Source organism: Podarcis tiliguerta (genome assembly GCF_965153285.1).
Source record: "Podarcis tiliguerta genome assembly, chromosome: 7".
NCBI lineage: Eukaryota > Metazoa > Chordata > Lepidosauria > Squamata > Lacertidae > Podarcis > Podarcis tiliguerta.
The window spans coordinates 1735011-1760254 of NC_139540.1; the positions used below are offsets into that span (position 1 = coordinate 1735011).

A 25244-nucleotide genomic window follows, 5' to 3' on the forward strand; every position below is an offset into this window, starting at 1 on the left:
AGCCTAGGCTCTTGCTTTGAGATGGTGGGGTTGAGAGGTGGCCTGAAAGTGTGTGTTTTCCCCTGCTCTCCTAATCTTTTTGCAACTGGAAATGCCAATAAAGATTGAACCTGGGACCTTCTGCGTGCAAAGCCAGAGCCCCCCCTTTACCACTGAGCTATGATGGGGCTATAAAGGGACGCGGGTGGCGCTGTGGGTTAAACCACAGAGCCTAGGACTTGCCGATCAGAAGGTTGATGGTTCGAATCCCCGCGACGGGGTGAGCTCCCGTTGCTCGGTCCCTGCTCCTGCCAACCTAGCAGTTCGAAAGCACGTCAAAGTGCAAGTAGATAAATAGGTACCGCTCTGGCGGGAAGGGAAACGGCGTTTCCGTGCACTGCTCTGGTTTGCCAGAAGCGGCTTAGTCATGCTGGCCACATGACCCAGAAGCTGTATGCCGGCTCCCTCGGCCAGTAAAGCGAGATGAGCGCCGCAACCCCAGAGTCGGCCACGACTGGACCTAATGTTCAGGGGTCTCTTTACCTTTTATGATGGGGCTATGAGGTGAACCCAGCTGCCAGGAGGAACTCCCTCCAGATTTGGTGAGGGTTTCCAAAATGCATGCATGCAGTGGCAGACTTGGGTAATGTTGTGTCCTGTGCTAGGCCAAAATCAGACTCCTTCCCTCCGGCCAAGCCCCCCCCCCCCCCGCCCTCTCAAAGGAGGTAAACAAGTTGCAGGGGCTTTGGGAAAGAGGCACGAGGCTCTGATGGTGTTCTAGAGACCTCTCTTCTCCTCCCCAAAAGCTGGGAAAGCACTAACAAGGTTTGGGAAGGAGGTGGGAGGACTTTAGGATCCTGTCAGAGCCTCGCGCCCCCTTCCCAAAACCCTGTGCCCTTGGCTCAGTGCCCAGTGTGCGCGCACCGCTTGCACATCCCTAAATCTGCCCCATGCATGTTTCAAAGTACAAATTCCATGATAAAGATGCCAGCGCCCACATGTGGAGCAAAACATGCTGTCTGGCCGAGAGGTTCCAGGGCTTTAGGATGAGGACACTCTGCACCTCTTACTCCTCATTAAGTTCAGACTCCAGAGCAACAAAAAATCAAACAACAAGAGCAATTTGTCGCAACAAGCAAGCACCAGAGTCAAAAGAAGACCAACAAACCAGCAATCTGCCACGCCAAGTTTCTGTTTTGGAAAAAGCCGAATTAAAAACACCCACCAACTGGAAAAAAACAACGTGTAGAAGTCAACAACAGAAAGACAACCAGGAGAATCCACAGGGTGCCTCATCTGCAACACAGGCATCCTTACCATCTGGGTATGCTGTGGCCCCAACATCTTCCATGCGGTGAGTTTGACACCAGGCTCCATCGCAAGGACTCCCTTCCTGAGACTCCATTTATCGCACACACAAATATCCTGGCATTCGCTCACCCTCTTCCCCAAGGACCACTCGTCTCTCCTGCTTCACAATCGCACTGAGACTCCTGCCTTTGCTCTGAGAGCCTGAGGCTTCCTGCCAGGTCTACTTCCACTTGCCTTCTCCCTCTCTCTCTCTCTCTCTCTCCCTGCGCCTACAGATCCTGCATTTTATCTGCAGACCAATTAGCAGTAATTAGTCCTTGCACGCTGGGTCACACCTCTGTTTACTGGAGCTACTTCCGGTCACAACTCTTTGAAAGGGATAAATTAACTTTAGCACACTTGCCCCAAGGCTGTCAAAAGGAGATTCTGAGCATATGATTTTTAATATAACAAAATAATAAAAATAAAATAAAATAATAAAATTAATAATAGTAATAATAACAGTAGTAGTAGTATACCACCCTTCATCCATATTCTCAGGGTAGTGGACAGCATTAAAATACAAGTCAAAAACACAAAATACATAATAAAAACAAGGAAAAAAACTCCAATAATCTACTGTTCTTCTACCGGGGGAAAGTAGATATATGAGGAGGGAAACCAGAATTAGACATGGCACTATCTACAGTGGTGCCTCGCAAGACGAAATTAATTCGTTCCGCGAGTCTCTTCGTCTAGCGGTTTTTTCGTCTTGCAAAGCAACCCTATTAGCGGCTTAGCGCTATTAGCGGCTATTAAAGGCTTAAGGGATTAGCGGATTAGCTGCTAAAAGGCTATTAGCGGTTTAGCGGCTTAGAAAAAGGGGGCGGGGAGCGGAAAAAAATCTCAAGACTCGCAAGACATTTTCATCTTGCGAAGCAAGCCCATAGAGAAATTCGTCCTGCGAAGTGCATTGAAAAACGGAAAACCCTTTCGTCTAGCGGGTTTTCCGTCTTGCGAGGCATTCGTCTTGCGGGGTACCACTGTATTCCACATTTCCATAACCAGCTAGCCCTTCCAAAAACTCCCAGGTTTTTAAGCCATCCTGAATCAGCCGGTCTCACCAATGGATCCTTTAGCAGCAATAGCCACAGCCTCCAAAAGCACCTGGATGATACCGGCTCGAACTCGGGGAGAGTCTCGTTTGCAGCAGTCAAGGTGCCCCAGGATTTCCTGTATCACATGATGAGAATACTGCGCCTGGGAAGGGGAAGGAAACAGCAAAAGCTCATTATAGCCCTTCAAAATTACAGCTATGGCTCCAGAGTTGACCGTGCTAACTGATAATACCAAGGCACATTCACACACCACCAGAGTTGGGTGCTTCAGAGAACCCAGTGGATGAGCCAGGCTGTATTACACTCTGAAGAGGCGTTTGAATAAAAGTGAGAGTTTGAAGAATAAAGAGCACAAAGGAGAGAGAGTACACAAAATATTCATTGGAGGTCCAGAAAAGGTGCTGTGGGTTTTGAAGACGAATTTGATGGAACAGAAAGAACGAAATTAAATTTCACAGTAAAGGGAGCTTGAATTTCAAAACAGATGGAAGGAATTCCTCCTCACAGCAAACTCTACTAATTTCCAGTCCAGCAGAGAAGAAATATCTTTAGGATGTTTTCATCTATCCTTCTGTTTTCGAACAGCATTTCCCTAAAACCTGGCGCCTACAGTGAGTTCAATTTGTCGATATTGAATACATTTTATCCCAGCTCTTCGCCCCAGTATGAGGCACGTAGAGTAGCTCACAATCAACCTATAAATTAAAAAATAACTGAAAACAGATACAAGCAAAATCTAGTAAAATAAAAAGCAGAGAGGGCAGGGGAGGTGAGTGGGTGTGTAATTTATGTATTTTAAATACTATGTTGAGAAAGATGGAGGGCACAAGGAGAAGGGGACGACAGAGGACGATATGGTTGGACAGTGTTCTCGAAGCTACAAACATGAGTCTGACCAAACTGCGGGAGGCAGTGGAAGACAGGAGGGCCTGGCGTGCTCTGGTCCAGGGGGTCACAAAGAGTCGGACACGACTAAACGACTAAACAACAACAACAAATACTATGTAAACTGCTTAGAGATTTTGAAGATTAAGGGGTATATAAATCCTGTTAAATAAAACTAAACATACAGATGGAGGGACAGAAAAAACAGTCAACAGAAAACTCTGCTAGAACAGAAACGATTTTTCAACCTGCCACACCATGTGAGGATACTCAAGACATATTACCCTCAACAACACTACAAAAATATGTATCAGGAACTTGAGAGAAGAGAGTTAAACGGCAGAAGCCAGACGCTAATGATAAATTCTCCAGCATGAACACCCCTGAAACGATTATGATGGACCCTCCAATGTTGCAGAAGCCTGACCCTGCAAACAACCAGAGGGGCGTCTGCTGGTTCCAGCCCTAACTTCCTCCTTTGTCTTAATGGATTATTGTTGACTGACTATGAAATAGGTACAGGGTAAACATACCTGTATGGAGTACATGATGATTTTGAAGCAGTGGACAGCAAATTCATTGGGGTCCCAGAGTCTGTGATGGTCTAAATGTCTGTTAAAAACAAACCATTATTAAGCACCTGTAGCAATTTCAACATTTAACAATGGGCTCGTTCGGATGTCAAATCCTAGTTTGGCTGTCACATTACTCTGAGAAGAAGCAGCTTGCATGAATAAGCAACCACCACATTTAAAGGAATTGGGGTGTTCTGGAATGAGGGGTAAATTTTTAGGGATGCTTCTCCAGGTGCATTTTTGTAAAAGGGTAAAGGGGACCCCTGACCATTAGGTCCAGTCGTGGCCAACTTTGGGGATGCGGCGCTCATCTCGCTTTATTGGCTGAAAGAGCTGGCATACAGCTTCCGGGTCATGTGGCCAGCATGACTAAGCCACTTCTGGCGAACCAGAGCAGCGCACGGAAACGCCGTTTACCTTCCCGCCGGAGCAGTACTATCTACTTGAACTTTTATGTGCTTCCGAACTGCTAGGTTGGCAGGAGCAGGGACCGAACAACGGGAGCTCACCCCATCGCGGGGATTTGAACCTCCGGCCTTCTGATCAGCAAGTCCTAGGCTCTGTGGTTTAACCCACAGCGCCACCCACGTCCCAGCATTTTTGTACAGATGTCCAAATACAAAACATGTGCTTAGTGTAAGAGCTATGAGGAGTGAATGATTATGTAAACTGCAGGTTCCCCCTTCAAAATATTCCTACAAAGTGACCAAGAAAGGATTGAGGCTGCAAATCAGAAGGGGCAAATCACAAACTATTTGCCCTTTGTAACTGATGTAAGCAAAGAAGATTGTTGCATGTCAAACTATGTAAGGACTTCTGGCTGATGAGTAACCTCCAGATCATTACTTGCATGCCAGGGATTTTAAAGATGGTGACTTGGAAGGTAGGCTCCTGTTTCAACCACAAAGCTTTCTCTTCCAGGGATTATCTCCGCCCTTTTCCCTCTCTTTGCTGTTGCTTCCCCATTCTATCCATGAGGAAAGGGCTCCTGCCACATAGTCCTCAGCCCAAGAAAAGCACGGAAGCACAACAGCCACTGGCTGTTCCAGAGCATCCTCCGTCCTCCGCTGTGCGGATGCAAGGAGTATTAAGCAGCAAATGGCTGTACCAAATGTCGCTGCACCATCTGGCTTGCTGGCTGGAATTTCAACCAGCAAGGATGATGAGCAAGCAAAACTTGATGTATTCAATTTGAGGAGCACAGGCAGGAAGGGGGCGATCCCATATCATCACATACAGCATCGCTTATTGAAGCTGAATGTGGGGGGGGGGGGTTTATTTGGATATGTATTGTATCCTGCACACACAGGGCCATCCTATTTTTATCCTGATATTAATCCAGGAAAGCAGGTTAAGCAACCTGCTCAGAGCCAACCTAAATGAGGACTGGACACAGTCAAAGTCCGTACTCTGTCCACTACACCAAGCTGCTTTTTGCTCTTTTGGTTAAGTAGAAGAAGAAGAAGAGTTTGGATTTGATATCCCGCCTTTCACTCCCTTTAAGGAGTCTCAAAGCGGCTAACATTCTCCTTTCCCTTCCTCCCCCACAACAAACACTCTGTGAGGTGAGTGGGGCTGAGAGACTTCAGAGAAGTGTGACTGGCCCAAGGTCACCCAGCAGCTGCATGTGGAGGAGCGGAGACGCGAACCCGGTTACCCAGATTACGTGACTACCGCTCTTAACCACTACACCACACTGGCTCTTCATCTTCAGGATTGGCTTTTGGCTCATGGGACACAGACAGTTATATAGTAATAAATAATAATTATAATTATAATAACAATAATAATTTTTATTTATACCCCGCTCTTCCCGGTTCAGAAAACCGGGCTTAGGGTAGCTAACAACAAATTTAAAACACTTAATTGATGCAACAAAAAACAGCATGAAATACAGTATAAAATATGAATAACAATAAATTCAGAATTAAAAATCAGTTTAGGGGGGAAATCCATCCAATAAACATTAGATGATCACCAGGGCTAGCTGGCTAAATTAGTCCTATTTGGGCCAGCGAGGAGACCAGGGGAGAATGAGCTGTGGGATCCCAGAGCGGGTAATCTTCATAAAAAGGGGAGAGGGAGGAAAGGAAGGGGAATAAAAGATCAGGCTAAGTTCAAATTGAAAGCCCGGCCCTGTGGAAGGAGGTTAAATCCTGCATGGCCCTGGTCTCCTGGGACAGAGCATTCCACCAGGTGGGAGCCATCACTGAGAAGGCCCTGCCCTGGTGGAGGATAATTTGACTTCCTTAGGGCCCGGGACCTCTAAACTATGGTTATTCATGGACCTTAAAGTCCTCTGCAGGGCAGACCAGGGGAGGCGGTATATACAGTGCTTGTTTTCTTTTTAAAAAATGTTGAGAGGTATTCTCATTTTCCTACTCATATTGAAATACTACCTCTCAATGAGGCCAAACTTATTAGATTCACAAAATGTTTAGGGGTATGCGTACCCGTGTACTCCTAGGGAAAAAAAGCACTGGTTATATAGCAATATGGAAGATCAGAACAGCTGAGGGAAACATAGTGTTCTAGGGACTTTTCAGCAGCCACAGCCAGCCTTGAGGGAGTTTTGCCAACTATTTCAAAGGCATTTCCTGCCCCCAGGAAACTCTTAGAGGATTCTGGAGATTTCCAGCACAACCCGCTCAGGCCCTAAGATCAGCAGGAGAGACCCTGTTGGTGCTCCTGCTGCTGCCATTGGCTTTTGCCCAGTTGGCACTGACCCATGGCAGGGCCTTCTCGGTGGTGGTTCCTCATTTGTGAAAAGCCCTCCCTGGTGTGGTGCTCCTGTCGTCCTCATCATTAACGTTCAAGGGAAAGGTAAAAACATTTCTCTTTACTCAGGCATTTGATGGCTGAAAGATACTGTTCCTGCTAACCTTGAAATTACAAGCTGCAGGTTGTGGTTGCTTTTAATTGTTTTTAAATATGTTTTGATTGTTGCTGTATTGCTTTAACATTACATTATTACTTTACATTTAACATTAGCATTGCCGCCCTGGGCTCCTTAGGGAGGAAGGGCAGGGTAAAAATGCAGCGAGTACATAAGTAAACAGATGCTTACGCAAAGACTGGTCTCACAGCATTATTCATGTTCCCATAGGTGGCGCGGCCCAGCAGCTCCCTGAAACAATTCTCAGCCAGCACAGCTGGGTTCTCCTCTTTATCGCCTCCTGTTGGAGAGGAAGGTGGCCCAATCCGGCTGCAAAAACAGGCACACACACACACTTGGACAGGGTTGCCAGGCTTTGACATTGTGCTTAACTGCCATGACAGAAGATGCAGCCACAGCACCTCCTGCCCACACCCAACCCCTCTCATCCTCCTCCTCAGGGCCAGCAAAGGGCCCGGCCCCCCCAGGGCATACCTGTCGACATCTTCAATCTTCTGCATATTATAAAGCAGCGAGGGAACAATCTTGTCCATATGCTGAGGCTCCCATATGGTGGCTCGGAGCTCGTCGTTTACGGTTTTGCGAACCACCCCCTGGATGCCCCTGATTCCGGCAATTCGGATCCTGGAACAAGAAACAATGGCAATTTCATAGAAGGGAAAACTGCAGGATCCCTGTATTTTAGCTGTGATCGCTGCACTGCAAGGGGTTTGAGTCCCTTCCAACTCTACAGTTCTATGGAAGGTGGGAAGCCCAGAGCTTAAGCCCAAAGGCAGCAGGGCTAGCCAATCTGATTACTGAGACCTGTGAGCAAATATCTCTATGCAGGCATGTATATTTGATGAAGACACATGAGGAGGACATCAAGGTCCAGACTCAAGCATATAAAGCCAGCAGGACTTTTTCTTTTCTTCTGCCCAGTTTCACCCTAACCTCATTCAACGAATGATGGGCATACCTGCCCCTGGCAAGGAAAGGAGTCTTCTATGTCAGTTTTATCCTTCCTGCCCTGCTTCTAGTGCCCCAGCCACCTTCTGTGTTTCTTTAAAGTGCTGATTTATGAATATACATTTAAACAATCAAACAGCATTTGCTCTTACAAAAAAACAGCAGCAGCCCAGTCCACCAGCACTCTCAACATCCCCTTTTGCTTCCAACTGGCAGAATGTTCCCTCCAACAGTTCAATGCTCAAAGAGACAAAAACATGATGAATACATTTTCCAGAGCAAAGTGGCTCAGGTTATTATTTACTTATGTTTGCCCCCACCCCTAGGGTAACAACCCATCTCAGATGACTATCATTTGGGTATTGAGCTTCGTGGACTCTCGGGTAAGAGCATTTTGGTTTGGCAGAGGCTTCCCCGGCAAGCCTCAGCAGAAAGACTCAATACGCTCTGAAAAGGGCACATGAATTAAACTCCATTGATGGTTCTTGGCAGAGCATGAATGGAGGAAGATGCTGGGCTTTGCCATTGCAAGATATTCTCAATAGCCTGGAAATTTAGAGAGCAGACACCGGAAAGTGCTCCCATCCCTTTGTCGCACATTGTTACTTACTCGTCCCGTATTTCTGGGTCACTGTGGCAAGAGTGACACATGCCACTGAAGCGAGACACAAAGAAGTCATAGCGGCGGTGATAGGAAGGCGTGTCCTCCTCAATGTTTGCAAATTTGACGAACTGCAGAAGAGGAAGGAGAAATGGAGAGGATTCAGTACAGCTTCAAAGCAATCAGAAAGTTGGCATCACCCAGCCCCAAAATGCTCCAATCCCCGACTACAGTGGAAATTATCCAGAAAGCAGCACCATTCATAGTTTATTGCATGCAGCGGGTGGAAACACAGCAAAATCATTTCTGTTATTCATCCGTCTTTTTTCTAAGCATTTCTGACTGGCTATCCCTATATTATCATCATCATCATCCCCTTTCTTTGGTGGGGAAAGAGGTCGGGTGCAAGGCTTTCCAGGAGGGCAATCCTCTCTTCCTACATCCCAAACCTTCAGGGCACTGGCAGCAAAAGGCACAGATCTTAATCCCACATGGCAAGGCAGCCAGCCGCTTGTCCTTAAAAATCCCCAGGTCTTTTCCCTCTGGCAAACCTTTCTTCCAATGTGGCAAGACCTGGTATTTTTACCACATCAGGACAACTCTCTAGAAACGCTCCAGTACCTGGTAAACAGTATGCAACAGGGAGTGTGTCTTGCAAGCTTCACTTTCTAAAAAACCACCAGGTTAGTAACTTGATAGCCTGCTGCTGCTGCTGAATCCAGTATGCTAGGACAAATGCTGGGATGTTACCCAGTAGTTTCTCTCTTCTTTGGGGACCCTTCTCTAGTTGCCTCACCTCTGGAGCGCAGATACTTAGCAACGGGGCAACTCCTGTGGTTGCACCTCTAGCTATGAAGTAGCCTCTTCAGACACGTTCCCTGGGCACAGTTTAGAAGCAATTCACTTCTGTGTGCCCAGGCTTCTAATAAGTAGTGTGGTCAATTTTTAAAAAGCTGCCTTGAAATGTTACTGGTTTGTTTGTAGCACCTTTGATGTTTTAGGCTCTGTTCTGCTGTGTTATTGATTTGGTATGTTGGTTTTATTGGATTTTAAATGAGGTTTTGCGTTGTTTTGGAAGCTTCTTGTACATTTTGTTGAAATTGAAAGAGGATATACCGTCTTTTTTGCTCTATAAGACTCACCTTTTCCCTCCTAAAAAGTAAGGGGAAATGTGTGTGCGTCTTATGGAGCGAATGCAGGCTGCGCAGCTATCCCAGAAGCCAGAACAGCAAGAGGGATTGCTGCTTTCACTGTGCAGCGATCCCTCTTGCTGTTCTGGCTTCTGAGATTCAGAATATTTTTTCCTTGTTTTCCTCCTCCAAAAACTAGGTGCATCTTGTGGTCTGGTGCGTCTAATAGAGCGAAAAATACGGTAAATATTTTAAATACATAAAAGTAACCCAAGGCAGACCTGGAGCACTTGATACAGCACTTGAGCTGAACCAACCTGAGCTCACAAGACCCTTACCCTCACATTGGTCCTGTTGGGTGTCCCTATCCTCAGACCAGGCCTGACTCTCAAAACTTTCTTGACTCCGTTTCAGCTACTCCTTGCTTGCTGCAATACACTCCTACACTTTGGAGACTGGATTCTGTTACCGTGAAACGGTATCACAGGCAGGACAGTCGGGAGTGCAGAAGCAGAAGGCACTCAGGGCTCATCACTAATGCAGCAGTGATGACGAGGGAACAGAATACCTTTGACTTGGAAGATAAAGGGCAAGCTAAGCTTCTATTTAAAGGCTTGCACAGATCTGCTGGAGAAATATAAAGAGTGGATTTCTAGCCCTGTCAGGTGGCACAGAAAAATCTCAAAGACAAGCAAACAAAGGATATTAATGGAGCATCAGATGGGCAGGAAGAAAAGGGTCTTCTCAGTCCTCTAGGTACTAGGCTAGTCAAAGGGAAATCCACATCTCCTGCAGGTTTTCTAAGCAGCCAACTCACACCTTCCACAAGAACCATGGCCAGAGGGGTTTCATTCTTCCTAACCTGTGTCTTTGAGGGAGTCATTGATCAGGGCCTGCCTTAATCCACCAGATGTTTGGGAGGTTTCTTATTCCCCCTTGTATGCTTAAGAACCAGCCATTATCCCACCAATATTTTTAAATTTATATCCCATACCTTCAGCACAGATTTATGTTCCCTGGGTAGTAGAGTAGTAATAGAAAACCAAAAGGAACATTGAAAATAGCAACAACAACCATGTATACAAACTGTACGGCAAATCAGAACAAAACTAAACAGCCGGATTAAAACTGAGGGCGAAAACAATCCACCCCTAAATTAAAGGATGCTTACGTTAGCAGTTCTTTAAAGTTGGAGGAAACAGAAATGTTTCTGCCTGGTGCCTAAATGAGAGAGGGGGCCTCGAAGGGGATATCTGCCAAAAGTGAGGAGCCACCACAGAAAAGGCTCTGTCTCCGGTAATCACCCACTTCATTTTTAAGAGGGGCACAATCCATTTCATGGTATGCAGTCAGGGGAGGCTCAGGGACGACACGTGGCTAGTCAGAATCATAACCAGGGAAGAAGGTATGCAGCCTTGCAGCTTGGTCACACGACCAGGGGTTTGGAAGTAACTGCGTTCCTCTCTGCCTCTTCCTAGCCATATCCTCTGTGCAGCTCCCCAAAGGCCATGCCAGGGAAACGATTATTTTTTAAAATCAATTTTATTTTATTTTTACCAACCACCAAAACACAGTGAAATCCCCCTAGCAGCTGATACATTGGGTATACAATATTCAATAATATACATATTCAATAACGACAACATATTCAAGTTAACCCTATGTACACTTCTATATACCTTAACACTCCTCCGTCCACAAGGTTTATTTAACTTTTAACACTTTAATTGCCCCAAATTGTTCAAACCTACTCAAATAATTCAATATCTTCTCAAACTAATCCTCCTCTTTTTCACTGACCTTAAAACTTTTCAGCTTGGTCACACGACCAGGGGTTTGGAAGTAACTGCGTTCCTCTCTGCCTCTTCCCAGCCATATCCTCTGTGCCAAAGGCCATGCCAGGGCAACTAAACTGACTCCAGACAGTAGGAGAACCAAGTGGGGGACCCAAGGAGCGTTCACTCACCGAGTTGGTTCCCAGGACTTGCAACCTCGGTTCTCCGGACTCCAGAAGCTTGGCCACCATGTGAAGGAAGCTCTCCACAAACGGCTTGATGCTTTGAGAATGGCAAGCCATGAGCAGCTGGTCTAGGGCTTCCATGGCAATGAAGACATACCTGCATGCAGAGAGGTGAGCACAGGCCTGCTAGGAAAGCCCCCTGGCACGGTAGCCCACAAACTTTTCTACTAGCTGGCCTGCATAGATATTATCCGTTATTGTTAATCTGTGGCACACTGAAAGCCCGAGAGCGGGGAAAGGGGAAAGAACCCACCCTCTTCCCATTTACAAACATCACACAGCCTCCTTGCTTGGGGTGATTCTCATTTGCCACAGAAAGGGAGGCCAATACTGGCAGGGCGGGGTGGAAATGAGAAGCAAGATTTGAAGTGGGTGTCCGCAGAAGTCTTACCCACAGCGGTGTCTGACAACATCTCTGCTCAGCCTCTCTGCTAAATAGGCACCGATCCGATCAAGCTTCTCAGGAGCAGAGACGGCATAGAAGGTCAGTTTCTCCATATCTGCTTTGACAAGGCCATCCTGCACAGGTGAGAGAGAGTTCAAGGAAACAACTCTGAAGATAAATTTAAGTGGTTTGTATTGTACAAACTGATATTTACTGCAGCTGATTTTATGAGACTTACGAGGCTAGTCTAATCAAAGCATACATTTTAAACTACCGTATTTTTCACTCTATAAGACGCACTTTTTCCCTCTTAAAAAGTAAGGGGAAATGTGTGTGCGTCTTATGGAGCGAATGCAGGCTGCGCAGCTATCCCAGAAGCCAGAACAGCAAGAGGGATTGCTGCTTTCACTGCGCAGCTATCCCTCTTGCTGTTCTGGCTTTTGGGATTCAGAATATTTTTTTTCTTGTTTTCCTCCTCCAAAAACTAGGTGCATCTTATGGTCTGGTGCATCTTACAGAGCGGAAAATATGGTATATTGTGTGAAACTCATACGACATGTGCAGCTATATCCATACCCACAACTAGAGCTATCTTACTTAGCATCACAACTTGGGTGATTTCACAATGTTGAAGTGGCCAGCTGGCCAACCTTACCAAGCTAACATCTTTAAACAAAAGCTACAAATAAAAAAAAATTGCCTGAGCACGAAAACCTCAAAACTCCCTACAACCCCTCCCCCCACCCCAAATTAAAACACGGACTGCAAGGGCTCGCTTACTTTTGGATCTTCGGGGAATATGTTATCTACCAGGCGCTTGTAACGGGGGCGCAAGGCAGCACAGCAGCAGCAGACCCCTGCAAAAACAAGAACTGCAAATGAGAACTAAACTCTGTGGAGGTGGGACCCCTTTTTTCAGAATGGAATCTCCACTCGCAATGACACCCACATCCACAATTCGCAGGCTCAGGTACATGCGCACTTTTGTGAGAAAGTGTCCCACAGACGTAGGTAGGTTCAATAATTTTAACAATGGTTTTAATAGTGGGGAAAGCAGCAACTGGGTGCACAAGCTGAATGAAGGGCAGCAGTGAAAACTGGCTCCTCTCCAGAGTCATCCTAGATCAGGCAGAGGCAAACCGGGCCCTCCAAATGTTTTGAGACTACAATTCCCATCATCCCTGACCACTGGTCCTGTTAGCTAGGGATGATGGGAGTTGTAGTCCCAAAACATCTGGAGGGCCGAGTTTGCCTATGCCTGTTTTCAGATCATGACCACTAGGGGGGGAAGCTGTGCAGCTTTAAGCCAGTTTTAGATCACAAGATACAGCTTGGCACACAATGGACTTTAAGATGCTTATAGATGTGGTGACTTTTAAGCCCACACATAATTATGTACTTGTTTCAATTATCAAGTCTCTGCTGTAAAAAAAGCAGTGTGTGCATGCACCCCCCCCACCCACCCCCACATACAGAAGTTATTAGCTTGTGCACAGAATTTATTTTTTTTATTAAATTTGCATTCTGCCCTTCCTCTGTGGTGTGGTTCACAGCATAAAAGTACAAGATAAAAACACAAAATCAAAGCACAGCAAGGAGATCTGAAGCATACACAAAATTTGGGGACATCCTTTGAAATCAAAGGAGTGGTTTCACATGCTCCCAAAACCACACTCAGTTTGGAAAGATGGGTAAAAAGTGTATCCAATTCACCAGCAGGAAAAATGCAAGATATTCATTTCCTCTTTTTATATGAATATGCGAGGGAAAGATCTGCACAAAGAAAAAGCAGCTGTATTGAACTTAAGGCTGCAGCACCTGGGAGTAAGCTCTACAGAACTCTATGGGTCTCACATCATTATTATGTTAATATATCCACATCCCTCCTTTCTCCCAAGTTGGAATCCATCTGTGTAAAGCCTGCTCAGGACTCATCTGTAAAAGGGTCTTTCCCTGGCAAGCTACATGCAAAGCCTGGAGACAGAGCCAGACTCTGGCCTGTGATCCCTTGAACTGATTGTGGAGATTCTTGAATATATGGGTGGACTTGCATGAAAACAGCCAAAGATACATGCTTAGTCCCAAGGTAACAGCATTTTAATATCTAACTTCTTCGTTCTTTGAACTGATCACCAATGGCACAGTGGTAAATTCTGAAGGGCAGGAGCTCATCACGGCCACAGCCACATTCCCAAAGAGAGTCCAAAAACACAGCAGCTACACTGACCTGCAGCAGCAGCAGCAGCATCTAGCAGAGGAACCCAGCGTGGTGCCTTCCTGATGGTGGTGGACTACAGCTCCCATCATCCCCAGCCAACACTAGTTATCTCCCGCTTGGACTACTGCAATGCACTCTATGTGGGGCTACCTTTGAAGGTGACCCGGAAACTGCAATTAATCCAGAATGCAGCAGCTAGACTGGTGACTGGGAGTGGCTACCAGGACCACATAACACCGGTCCTGAGAGATCTGCATTGGCTCCCAGTACGTTTCCGAGCACAATTCAGAGTGTTGGTGCTGACCTTTAAAGCCCTAAATGGCCTCGGTCCAGTATACCTGAAGGAGCGTCTCCACCCCCATCGTTCAGCCCGGACACTGAGATCCAGCGCCGAGGGCCTTCTGGCAGTTCCCTCCCTGCAAGAAGTGAGGTTACAGGGAACCAGACAGAGGGCCTTCTTGGTAGTGGTGCCCGCCCTATTTCCTTCAGATGTGAAGGAAATAAGCAGCTATCTTATCTTTAAAAGACATCTGAAGACAGCACTATTTAGGGAAGTTTTTAATATTTATTGTATTGTTTTTAACACTCGATTGGAAGCCGCCCAGAGTGGCTGAGGAAACTCAGCCAGGTGGACGGGGTATAAATAAATTATTGTTGTTGTTGTTGTTGTTGTTGTTGTTGTTGTTGTTGTTGTTGTTGTTGTTGTTACCACTACTACTACTATAGTGGTGAGAGAGGATAGGAGCTGTAGTCCAAGAACATGTGGAGGGACAGTCTGTTGGTTGTCCTTGCAAAATACCAATTCATTAGGATCAGTACGGCTGCAACCCAATGCAGAGTTTCTTGAGAAGAGGCTGCACTGAGCTCAGTCATGCTCACTTCTGACTGCAGAGGTTCAGCTTGCAAAATCCATCAAAGAAGCTCAGGATCTGTTTGATTTGGCAGGGAGGCAGGCCAGGGCCTTCTCTGTGGCAGATCCCAAGTTATGGAACTCAAAAGCACTGGGGAGCATTCCAAGGGCCAGTCAGAAAGGTTAGGAGGGCCACCTCTGGCCTGAGGTTCCCTGATCTAGCACACCCCATTCAATAATTCAGAAATGTTAATTTTAAAGTGCACATTTGTCCTTTCCTGTATGCAGTCGCCTTCCCTCTCCCCCTTTGCAAATTCCTTCCTTCGGTCTAATATGGGGCAAGAAATATTAGCTTCCAACTGGTCAAATTTCCAAGATTTCAGCACACAGTTACACTCAATCAAACCAAGAAAACCACTATGCTACCATGCAAGGAGGCAGAAACGCCAACGTTAAGTGTATACAGTTATGGTACATGCCAGCAACTGGTCCACACAGTAAGAACAGACTTATATACCTGGAGAATATGTGTCTGGGGAGACATGTGTAGGGAAACAAGCAAAAATCAACTTGAAATTATATCTGCAGTAAAATCAACAGCACAGTTTACTCCACGTTTGAACAAGAGGCTCATGTTAACATCTCTTTTCACACTGCCCCCCCCCTTTTCAACTATGAAATAATCCAGTGGGTTTGCTCAAACTGCATGCACTGAAGATATTAAGAAGCGAAAGAGGACCATTTGAGTATACAGATGTTTTTCCAACTTTCAAGAGAAAGCAATGCTCCTTCTCAGCAAAAAAACGGAACGGGGGTGAGGGAGGGAGGGGGGAGAGAAGGCGCTCTGAAGAATTCACCTACCAAGGCACACGCATGGGCCTGGTTCCCAGTCAGGATTGTAGTCATAGGACTTATCTTGCTCAGCCACAGGAACTGCCACATAGGTCTTCATCCTGTTCCCTCCTGGCAGTTCTGCAGTTCCTCCTTTCTTTAGCTGCCCCTCTGTACCTTCCCGGCTCTCTCCTGCCCGGGCTCGGCAATGTCAAATTCAGGTAGAGGCAGCACACACTTATCTAGCTAGCCCTGCACGTGACAGAAGCGCCAAGGGACCCTGCACATGAGAACGCTGCGTATCCAATTGCACCGACAATGCCAAGCTCTGGAAATGAAAGAGAGCGCCTGGCCCCACACGGCCGGGGTCAGTGCACCTGACATGCATGTAACTAAGCCTGGGCACCTTGTAATGAGACGCACAAGTGGAGAAAGGACATTTCTCCACTGTCCTTTGGAAGGACATTGTCCTAATAAGAAGCTTAGCCTATTATTTACAGCCGAATAAGTGTAGGGTAAAAGGAGAAAGGAAACAAACTCTCTCAAAAAACTGCATTAACATTTGTAGAAATAAAGCTAATACAGTTCTGTGCAGAAATATATGTCGTTCAAACGAGTACACACTGTAACCCAGCCACCCACATTGGTACAGAGGGCTGGCTGTTTAATGCTGCTAGCAGGACAGGCATCGAATAGCGCTCCGGGCCAGATAGCAGCCTGCTGCTGCAGCTGCTTCTCTGCGATAACCTTTCAGATACCTTTGATTGCTCTCTTGAGGAACGTAAGATTAAGGGATGGCATGATAGAAACCTTCAGGTATCTGAAGGGAGCAGACTTGCTCTCTGCTGCTCCAGAGAACAAGCCGAGTACCAATGAATAAAAACTATGGGGAAGCTGAACATTAGGAGAGACTTTTAAATGCTAAGACGTATATAGCAGAAGAAGAACAGGCCATCTGGGGCAGTGTGAGGCTCTTAAGACTCATAGAATTGTAGAGTTGGAATGGGCCCAAGGGTCATCTAGTCCAACCCCCTTTACTGGCAGTATTTAAACAGAAGCTGGGCAGCCATGGGTCACAGATGCATTGCAGACCTAGCTTTGAGCAGGGAGTTGGACTAGACAAACCCCCAGGTCTCTTCCAAAACAATGACACTATGAAAAGTTGTAACAACTGAGTAGCCTTGCAGAATAGAGCAGCCAGTAAAAAACATGATTAAAATATACTGGCATTTGGGGATGTTTTTGAACTGCGGGGCCTCAGACACCCACCAAGAATCATGAGTTGAAGGAAATCAGCCCTGAGTGCTCCCTGGAAGGACAGATCGTGAAGCTGAGGCTCCAAGACTTTGGCCACCTCATGAGAAGAGAAGACTCCCTGGAAAAGACCCTGATGTTGGGAAAGATAGAGGGCACAAGGAGAAGGGGACGACAGAGGACAAGATGGTGGGACAGTGTTCTTGAAGCGACCAACATGAGTTTGACCAAACTGCGGGAGGCAGTGGAAGACAGGAGTGCCTGGTGTGCTCTGGTCCAGGGGGTCACGAAGAGTCGGACACGACTAAACAACAACAACAACCTTTCTCCTCCTCTGGTTCCATCATGATTATTACTACAACCTATTGTAGTCGAGACCAGTAATGTACTGCTTTGTTGCATTCACAGGCTTTCAATACTCCTGAACCAAGAGACCTAGGCTGAATGCTCATCTTACACGTTTTTTTAAAAAATGGACTACTGCAATGTACTACACATGGGGCTGCCCTTGAAGATGGTCCAGAGGCTGCAATAAGTGCAAAATGCTGATACACTGAACTCTGCATTGTCTGCCTATTGGCCACCAGAACCAATTCAAGGTATTGGTTCCAGGATACTAAATCCTATATGACCTCGGTACTTAAAAGAGGTTCTCCCTTACTGTTCCCCAGCCTAGGTTTTGAGATCTGCTCTGCTCAGTGTCACCAATGGCCAAGGTTTACCGGGAGGTGGTGCTGAGCAGGGCCTTCTCAGTTAAGGCCCCTTCTTATGGAACGAAGCTGTGATCAGATTCTCTCCCTTATTGGCGACATCGCCTAAAACCACATTTAGTTTTGCTAGCATTTGGTGCCTAATTGTACAGTGTATCAAGAGAGGGTACTTTATGAACCGATGCTGTCTTCAGTGTTTGAATTGTTTAATTATTATTTTTTTTATACACACACACATACGTGTGTGTGAGAGAGAGAGAGAGTGAGTGTGAGGGAGAGAGAGAAAATGGTTTTGAATGGTTTAAATTGCTGTTAGCCTCCCTGGCTCCATTTGGAGGAAGGCAAGAGTATGAACATAAGCAGCAAATAAATAACTAAATCTATTTGAAGATCATTTTTGATACAATTTTAGTGAAAGCAAAGAGCTCACCGCATCCATGCAAGCAACCTCCAAATGCTATTAGCCTTAAGCTTGACATTCACTTTAGCAGCCCGCCAACGCTCCAGAAGTACAGAACATTTCTTCTGTAATGTTGCATCTGCTGTATAGCCAATGTCATGTTGCTGTTGGTTATGTTGAAAGAGCTCCTTCTCTTCCTAGCCTGAGTGATGCTGATCAAGTGCTGCACTCAATAAAAGGAATACATTGTTCACGCTTGAAAAGCGTACTTTAAAAGGATGCCTCTCTCTCTTTCTAATCCATTGTCAAAGACAGCCAAGACACAATGCCAGCTACAGAAGGAAAGGTTGTGGTACTCATGTGCACACACAAAAGTATGAAAAAATATTGAAATCAAAGGCCATTGTATTTCACTAGCTCTGCAAGAAGGATCAAGGCTTCTCACACACAAAGCATCTTAGAAATATCTGAATAGAAAAGTATTGATGTTTCTAAGTCACTGAACTAGGTGTTTTTAAAAGGGGGCACCACACTTGAAAATGAACGGTCTGTCTTTTAAAGAGAGGTAACCCAGTTTTCCCCTAGACCAGAGCTTCTGAATAACTTAGAAATTTTAAAATGTTTTTTTAAAACATGGATAAAGACTGATTTTTATTTTTTTTATTTTTAAAGGGAGATATACCCAGGCATTTGGGACGCGGGTGGCGCTGTGGGTAAAAGCCTCAGCGCCTAGGGCTTGCCAATCAAAAGGTCGGCAGTTCGAATCCCCACGGTGGGGTGCGCTCCCGCTGTTCGGTCCCAGCGCCTGCCAACCTAGCAGTTCGAAAGCACTCCTGGGTGCAAGTAGATAAATAGGGACCGCTTACTAGCGGGAAGGTAAACAGCGTTTCCGTGTGCGGCTCTGGCTCGCCAGAGCAGCAATGTCATGCTGGCCACGTGACCCGGAAGTGTCTCTGGACAGCGCTGGCCCCCGGCCTCTTAAGTGAGATGGGCGCACAACCCTAGAGTCTGTCAAGACTGGCCCGTACGGGCAGGGGTACCTTTACCTTTACCTTTATACCCAGGCATACAAGAAAATAAAGAAGCACAAGAATACAAGTAGCTGAGCTACTTGCCCATCTTGGCCAGTAATTGCTACAAGGGATTTCCCATTTCTGTGCATGTTTTAATTATAGCAGCCACATCTAAAGACTGCATGACTGTGAACCTCAGTACTAACTGCACACCTGTTATTTCCTTCATCAAGCTTTCGTTTCAATTGTGGGAATATTTATTTCTTGACCTCTCTATTATGAATGCCTTGATAAAAAAAAAAAAAAGAGTTAGCCAGATTTTACAGATAAGTGTCCATTTTATTTTCTGCTAAGTATTTAAATAGGAGTTTTAGCTCTGCACTGGAGGGAGCTCCACTTTGACTGCTACATTTGCCTAGCAGCTTAAGACTCAAGCCCTCTAACTGCTAGGAGTATTCACAATAGCAGTTAATTTCGAAGCAGTTAATACATTTCTGGATGGCAGTGAGCAGGTCTGCTACAACGTCTGAAGCCAGAGCTCCACGTTCAAAGATGCATCACACCTGCCACATTTTGTTTCTGCTTTTCTTTTTCAGAAGAGATTTCCTCCAAAGGACCGAATCTCAAATTCTCAGTGCAAACGCCTTACATTTCCAACAGATTGCCATACTTACTGCCAGGCATTGTTGATGGGAAGCTTGGCTCCTATTTTCCACCATGCGATAAACTGCAAGAGAAAAAAGAAAGTCGTCACGTCAGAGCCATTGACTTGGTGCAGCTGATGCTATTAACAGGCTTACAACTAACTCTCGCTGAACAGTCAAGAGAGAAGAAGACATGGAGCTAAGCGCTCAGCACCCGGAGACAACCCACCCAGCCCCTAGTCCTGTTCACAAGCAGTGCTGGATTTACGTATAAGCTAAACAAGCTATAACTTAGGGCCCCACTCTCCTGCCCCCCCCCCCATTACTATTCATATACTTCTTCTTAATTGTATTTCAGTTCCACAATTACTTTGATAAAATACATCAATCAGAATTCACATTCGGAAACAAGGGAGATCTTTCAAAGCAGCATAAAGATATGAAATGAAGGCCAAAACAAAACAGATTAGCAAGAGCTAAAAACCTGGGAAAATATAAAAGTCTTTGCCCAGCTCCAGAAAGACATCAGAGTAGGCACTGGAGAAATCCTCTATTGGGTGAGAATTTCAAAATTGGGGTGTCACTGCTAAAAATGCCCTTTTCCCAGACAACTAACCACTGCCTCCAGGTGATGGGGAACCTGGAAAAGAGGCCCTCTCTGATCATCCAGGAGTTAATATTTAGATCTTACACTGATGCCCCTTTCTGGAGGAGCTCAGAGCAGCTCCCCTCGGGCTGCCAGGCGGTCTTTCCACTCAGGCTGTTCGCAGGGCCAAATCTGCTTAGCTTCTGAACGAAGCTGTGCCATGTGCCTCCAGACCTTTCGAAAGGCGGAGTCCGATACACAATTACATGAGAGCAACTCCCACTGGATTTAATAGCATTCTCTCCCCAAGTAAACATGTCCAAGATCACAGGGCAGGCGGCAGAAGTCTTAAACAGGCTCCACTCTATTAGAAAAGAGAAACTGCCCATGTTTAGGGTATCACCATCCAACGCCTAGATATAAGGCCAAATCATGTTAGTTATGGGACGCAGATGGCGCTGTGGTCTAAACCACAGAGCCTAGGGCTTGCCGATCAGAAGTTTGGCAGTTTGAATCCCCATCCAGGTCAGCGGTTCGAATCCCTGCGACGGGGTGAGCTTCCGTTGTTCGGTCCCAGCTCCTGCCCACCTAGCAGTTTGAAAGCACGTCAAAGTCCAAGTAGATAACTAGGTACCGCTCTGGCAGGAAGGTAAATGATGTTTCCATGCGCTGCTCTGGTTTGCCAGAAGCGGCTTAGTTATGCTGGCCACATGACCCGGAAGCTGTACGCCGGCTCCCTCGGCCAATAGAGCGAGATGAGCACCACAACCCCAGAGTCGTCCGCGACTGGACCTAATGGTCAGGGGGGAAAGATTGAGGGAACAAGGAGAAGGGGATGACAGAGGACAAGATGGTTGAACGGTGTTCTCGAGGCTACCAACATGAGTTTGACCAAGCTGCGGGAGGTGGTGGAGGACAGGAGTGCTGGCGAGCTCTGGTCCATGGGGTCACGAAGAGTCGGACATGACTAAACGACTAAACAACAACCACCTTTACCTTTTTAATGTTAGTCATTAAGCTTAACACTATTAAATTTGGTTATTAATACATTTCAGTGTAGGGTTTGGAGCAACTGCATACGTGCCAGAGTTCAGTGGTGCAAACCTTTCTAAATCTTGCCTTGGGGAAGCTTTCAAGTAGAGAAATAGGATGCACTTCAACTGGATAATTCCCTTCTCTGCACAAGTCCCAATGAAATGGAAAAAAGCTGAGCAAGGGCACGACCACAGCTTTTCTGAAGCTCCTGAGAGCCGCAGGGGAGTTTGCGCAGAACTCCGAGGTGAATTATGCCTTAGTTTTCTACACAGGAACTATATTTTCTGCATCCCTCACAATCAACATGCATCCCCTCTGACATTCCTTTCTTAATGTGATCTTGTACAGAGCTCAAGAAGGCAGGGGATGGATGGACTGAGAGATACCCACCTGCATTTTCCATCTGTCAGAGCAGCAATATTTTAAAGAACATACATATTTATGTATGTTCATGGCTTCTTCTTCTTCTTCTTTTGCCCTCTGAGGCAAAACCGAAAAGATAAATGCCTCTTTGCACAACTGTGGGAAGAAGGCACGTGTACAGAAGAAGCAAAGGAACACAACAGAGGAAGCGAAACTATGTCTGTGGGTGGTGTCAATTATGTAACAGCTTCCCTGGCTTTTGTGGGTACACTTCTGCTGTCTTGTCTATGAGCAGCAGGGCTTTAATTAATGCCTCTGATTTCGTGATCGGCCATACCATAATCAAAATTCAATCTTAATGACTGTCAGACCTCAAAGGCCAAAAGAAGAAGAAGAAGAAGCCATGAACATACATAAAATGAGCTAGCTAGCTTGACCATGTGCTGTTGCTGATTGCCCCAAGCATAAAGGCAGAGTTCAAACATTTCTTTTAAAATATTGCTGCTCTGACAGAGGTTAAAAACAATGGAAAATGCAGGTGGGTATCTCTCAGGCCACATCTTGCCTTGCACAAAAATAAGTGGGATGGAGCAATGTGGAAATGGAGCGGACTGTGAAGGACAGACGACGCACAAAAACTGCCTTACAACAAGTTCTATTACTAGTAGCAAAATAACATTATCAAATGCGTGTCCTCTTTTTCCAAGGTTTTGACAGGGCAGCGTACACTGGATTGTAGAATTTTATTCTCACAACAACCCTGCTAAGTAAGTTAGGCTGAGATATAAAGAAACCGGATGGGTTTTGTGGTGTTTCATCTACTGCTGGCCTTCCAAAGATTTATTTTGCAGGCAAAACGAAACAAAAATGTGTGAGGAGGACATGCAACCACGTGGGTAGGAAGCAGAAGATTTAAATATTCACGCAACAGCTAATAACTTGAGCTGTTAATTTCTGGGAGCTTCTGCTTGAGAATCCTAGAACTGATACTCAGATGGACTGAAGTAGATTAGGGATTTTATGGCTCAGCAGCATCTAGGCCATAGGGCACCTTGTACCAGAGCATGTTACAAGCAGTTGTTCTGATCATCTAAAATCCAGTCAAATGCTCCACTACCTGGGGCTCATGTTTCCCACCACATGGGTGCGATGCGGCAGACTCCCTCGTCAGGTACTCATGTTCTGGAGCATTTAAGCTACATCTGCATTCAAGCTACACCTGCCCTCCTTTAGTCTACAAATGTTTCTTACAGAGCAACTAAATACGAAGTTTTGGAACCAAAAGGTTGGAATCTGCAGCAACTGTGCGGATTCTGCTGCTCTGGTGACCCCAACATATGTTTATTTTTTTACTGCAGAGTGACAGACAAGAACTAACTGAATGAAAGAGTCAGAAGGGAAGCAAACAGTTCATATCCCTTAACGCACGGATGCATCATACGGTACCCAGGAAAGCTTGTCGCTAGTTCTCCTTCTTCACTCAGAGACAGTATCTAAATTGCATGGACTAATGGACAGTTGAGTTGGGACTCTGGAGGCCAGGATTCATCCCAGTGCCATCGTAACCTTACATAACAGGCTTACAAAACTGTCTTAACAGCAAGCATGGGGGGGGGGGAATATGGTTTTAAAATTGTCTAAAGACCGCTGCATATTCATTATTACAGAGGTGCAATCTGCTATCTACCTAGACAGATAGCTGACTGGAAAACTACACTTCCCACTCTACTTGCTACAAGACAAAACTATGTTATTTTAGGAAAGGCCATGCCATCTGCATCCCCTCATACGTAGAATACAGAGCAATCTGTGTGACTTAACCTATATAGCAACCATGCATTTAACTGGCTTTCCATCCAATTGTGGTTTTCTTTTTGCCTTATCTGACTTTTAATCACAACCTTCACTGAATTAAAAAAATGTGTTTTTGTTTAAATGCCCCAATTTAAACAGTGCACCAATGCCATCTTTTCAGGGGAAAAATCCTCAAAATACATTTTCTTTTCAAGACATCATGTGAATAGAGAAAAGGGAGAAAAAGAACGGCAATCTTTAAAATATTCATTGTGGGAGCTGTAAAAGTTAAAATTAATGACAGCTTGTAATAATAATATAGTTTGGGAGGGGGGAAATACCTTACTTTAATGTTTCTTCATCAAAGCTGAGTTTGGATCTTTGCATCCTTTTCAGTAACAGAGGTTTCCAACACTATGCTCAAAAAAAGAATGGTTTATTCTTTGTTCCATAACCACATGTTCTTTTCTTTGTGGAAAAAAGTTCTGAAATGCCCAGCTAGAAATTCCCGACAATATTTTCCAAGAACTGTTTAAGGTAGCTTTTTTAAAAAAAAATCCTTCCTGCCTTGCACATTTTTTTCTAGAGGCAAAAACCGCATCCTGCAATGACCTTCCCACTACACCATCAGAGAAACTGTCACTCCGTGCCATCATTTTATCTCACAAAATCCTAGAATCACCACCACCCAACGCTACGAAGTACCCGCACTGTCACCCAAAGCTGTGCCAAAGTCCTGACAATCACCCCAAGGAGAACAAAGCAGCCCCTGTCCTTCCACGCCTTGTCGCTGATACAAAGAGAGAGAGACCCACCTTGGCAGGACACACAGCATCTTAGTGCGCCAGTTCCTCAGAGAGGAAGGACGGCACAGAATTATGCAGCCAAGGGCACAGCCCTAGAGCCAGCCTCATTCGCAACACGGCAAAACTGTCATTTGCCTCTGCTGTGATTACAGTGCCAACAAACCCCGGAGCATTTTCCAGTTTAGAAGGTTGAAAAAACCACGACAATTTAGAACTATTTTAACTTCCAAAGAGCTACCTGTGCTCAGGGTAGAACATTTCAAATGATTCTAGGAATGAAGATCACATTTCGAGGGATCTGGGCAACCAAATGTTTTAGAAAAGTGTATCACTGATAACTTAATGCGGAAAACTTAATGCAGAAAACCTATCTGTACACTTTGGCAGGCTTGTACAAACACGCAGCGACAGCACTTGCCTGGCGATGCACCAGAAGTGAGGGGTCCCTTGGGGTCACTTCAATTGTAGCACAGTCTCCAGAGAAAAACCCTGAGCAACATCATGCGCTGTTAAACTCCACCAGGATACACTGATACTGGCAGTTGCACTTTTTAAAAAACTGAGAGCATATTGTGGATTATAGACAATAAATACCTGTTCCTTAGGACCTAAAGAAACCGTCTTGGCTGAGAAGAGTTCTATAGTGAAGCAACAATAGGAAATTGTTCCATAAGGCTGAATAGAGGTATTTAGTTACCTCTCAGCTGTCTCTCACCAACAATCCAAGTACGGTAGCTAAAGAGAGGTAAGGGGATGGGCTTTGACTCAGCCATTCAGCAGCCTTGACAATATGGCCACAAATATTCATAATCTGATAACTTTGATAGTCTTTACTTGGACTTCATTATTTTAACACTGGCTTCCTAGAGTACTTCTGCTATGCGGCAACTATATAAATGAGGCAGGTAAATAA

The 25244-nt window shown here is 45.6% G+C and overlaps 1 protein-coding gene across 6 annotated transcripts in view; it reads right to left on the minus strand.

Annotated features, from left to right (window-relative positions):
* The window catches only part of LOC310681321 (protein EFR3 homolog A), a 52123-nt gene that overhangs the window by 22887 nt on the left and 3992 nt on the right, over positions 1-25244 (minus strand). Inside the window, exons 1-11 of one of the 6 annotated variants that reach the window (XM_083449014.1) lie at positions 24750-24891; positions 19778-19830; positions 18121-18313; positions 12608-12684; positions 11834-11961; positions 11389-11539; positions 8302-8423; positions 7218-7367; positions 6915-7052; positions 3806-3884; positions 2394-2529 (exon numbers count right to left, since the gene is read on the minus strand). In XM_083449014.1, coding sequence (XP_083305140.1) covers positions 2394-2529; positions 3806-3884; positions 6915-7052; positions 7218-7367; positions 8302-8423; positions 11389-11539; positions 11834-11961; positions 12608-12684; positions 18121-18169 — 1030 coding nt within the window. In that variant the 5' untranslated portion in view covers positions 18170-18313; positions 19778-19830; positions 24750-24891. Of the gene's footprint in view, positions 1-2393; positions 2530-3805; positions 3885-6914; positions 7053-7217; positions 7368-8301; positions 8424-11388; positions 11540-11833; positions 11962-12607; positions 12685-15412; positions 15428-18120; positions 18314-19777; positions 19831-24749; positions 24977-25244 lie in introns of those variants that run through there. The other 5 variants (XM_083449015.1, XM_083449013.1, XM_083449018.1 and 2 more) reach the window with 5 other exon arrangements.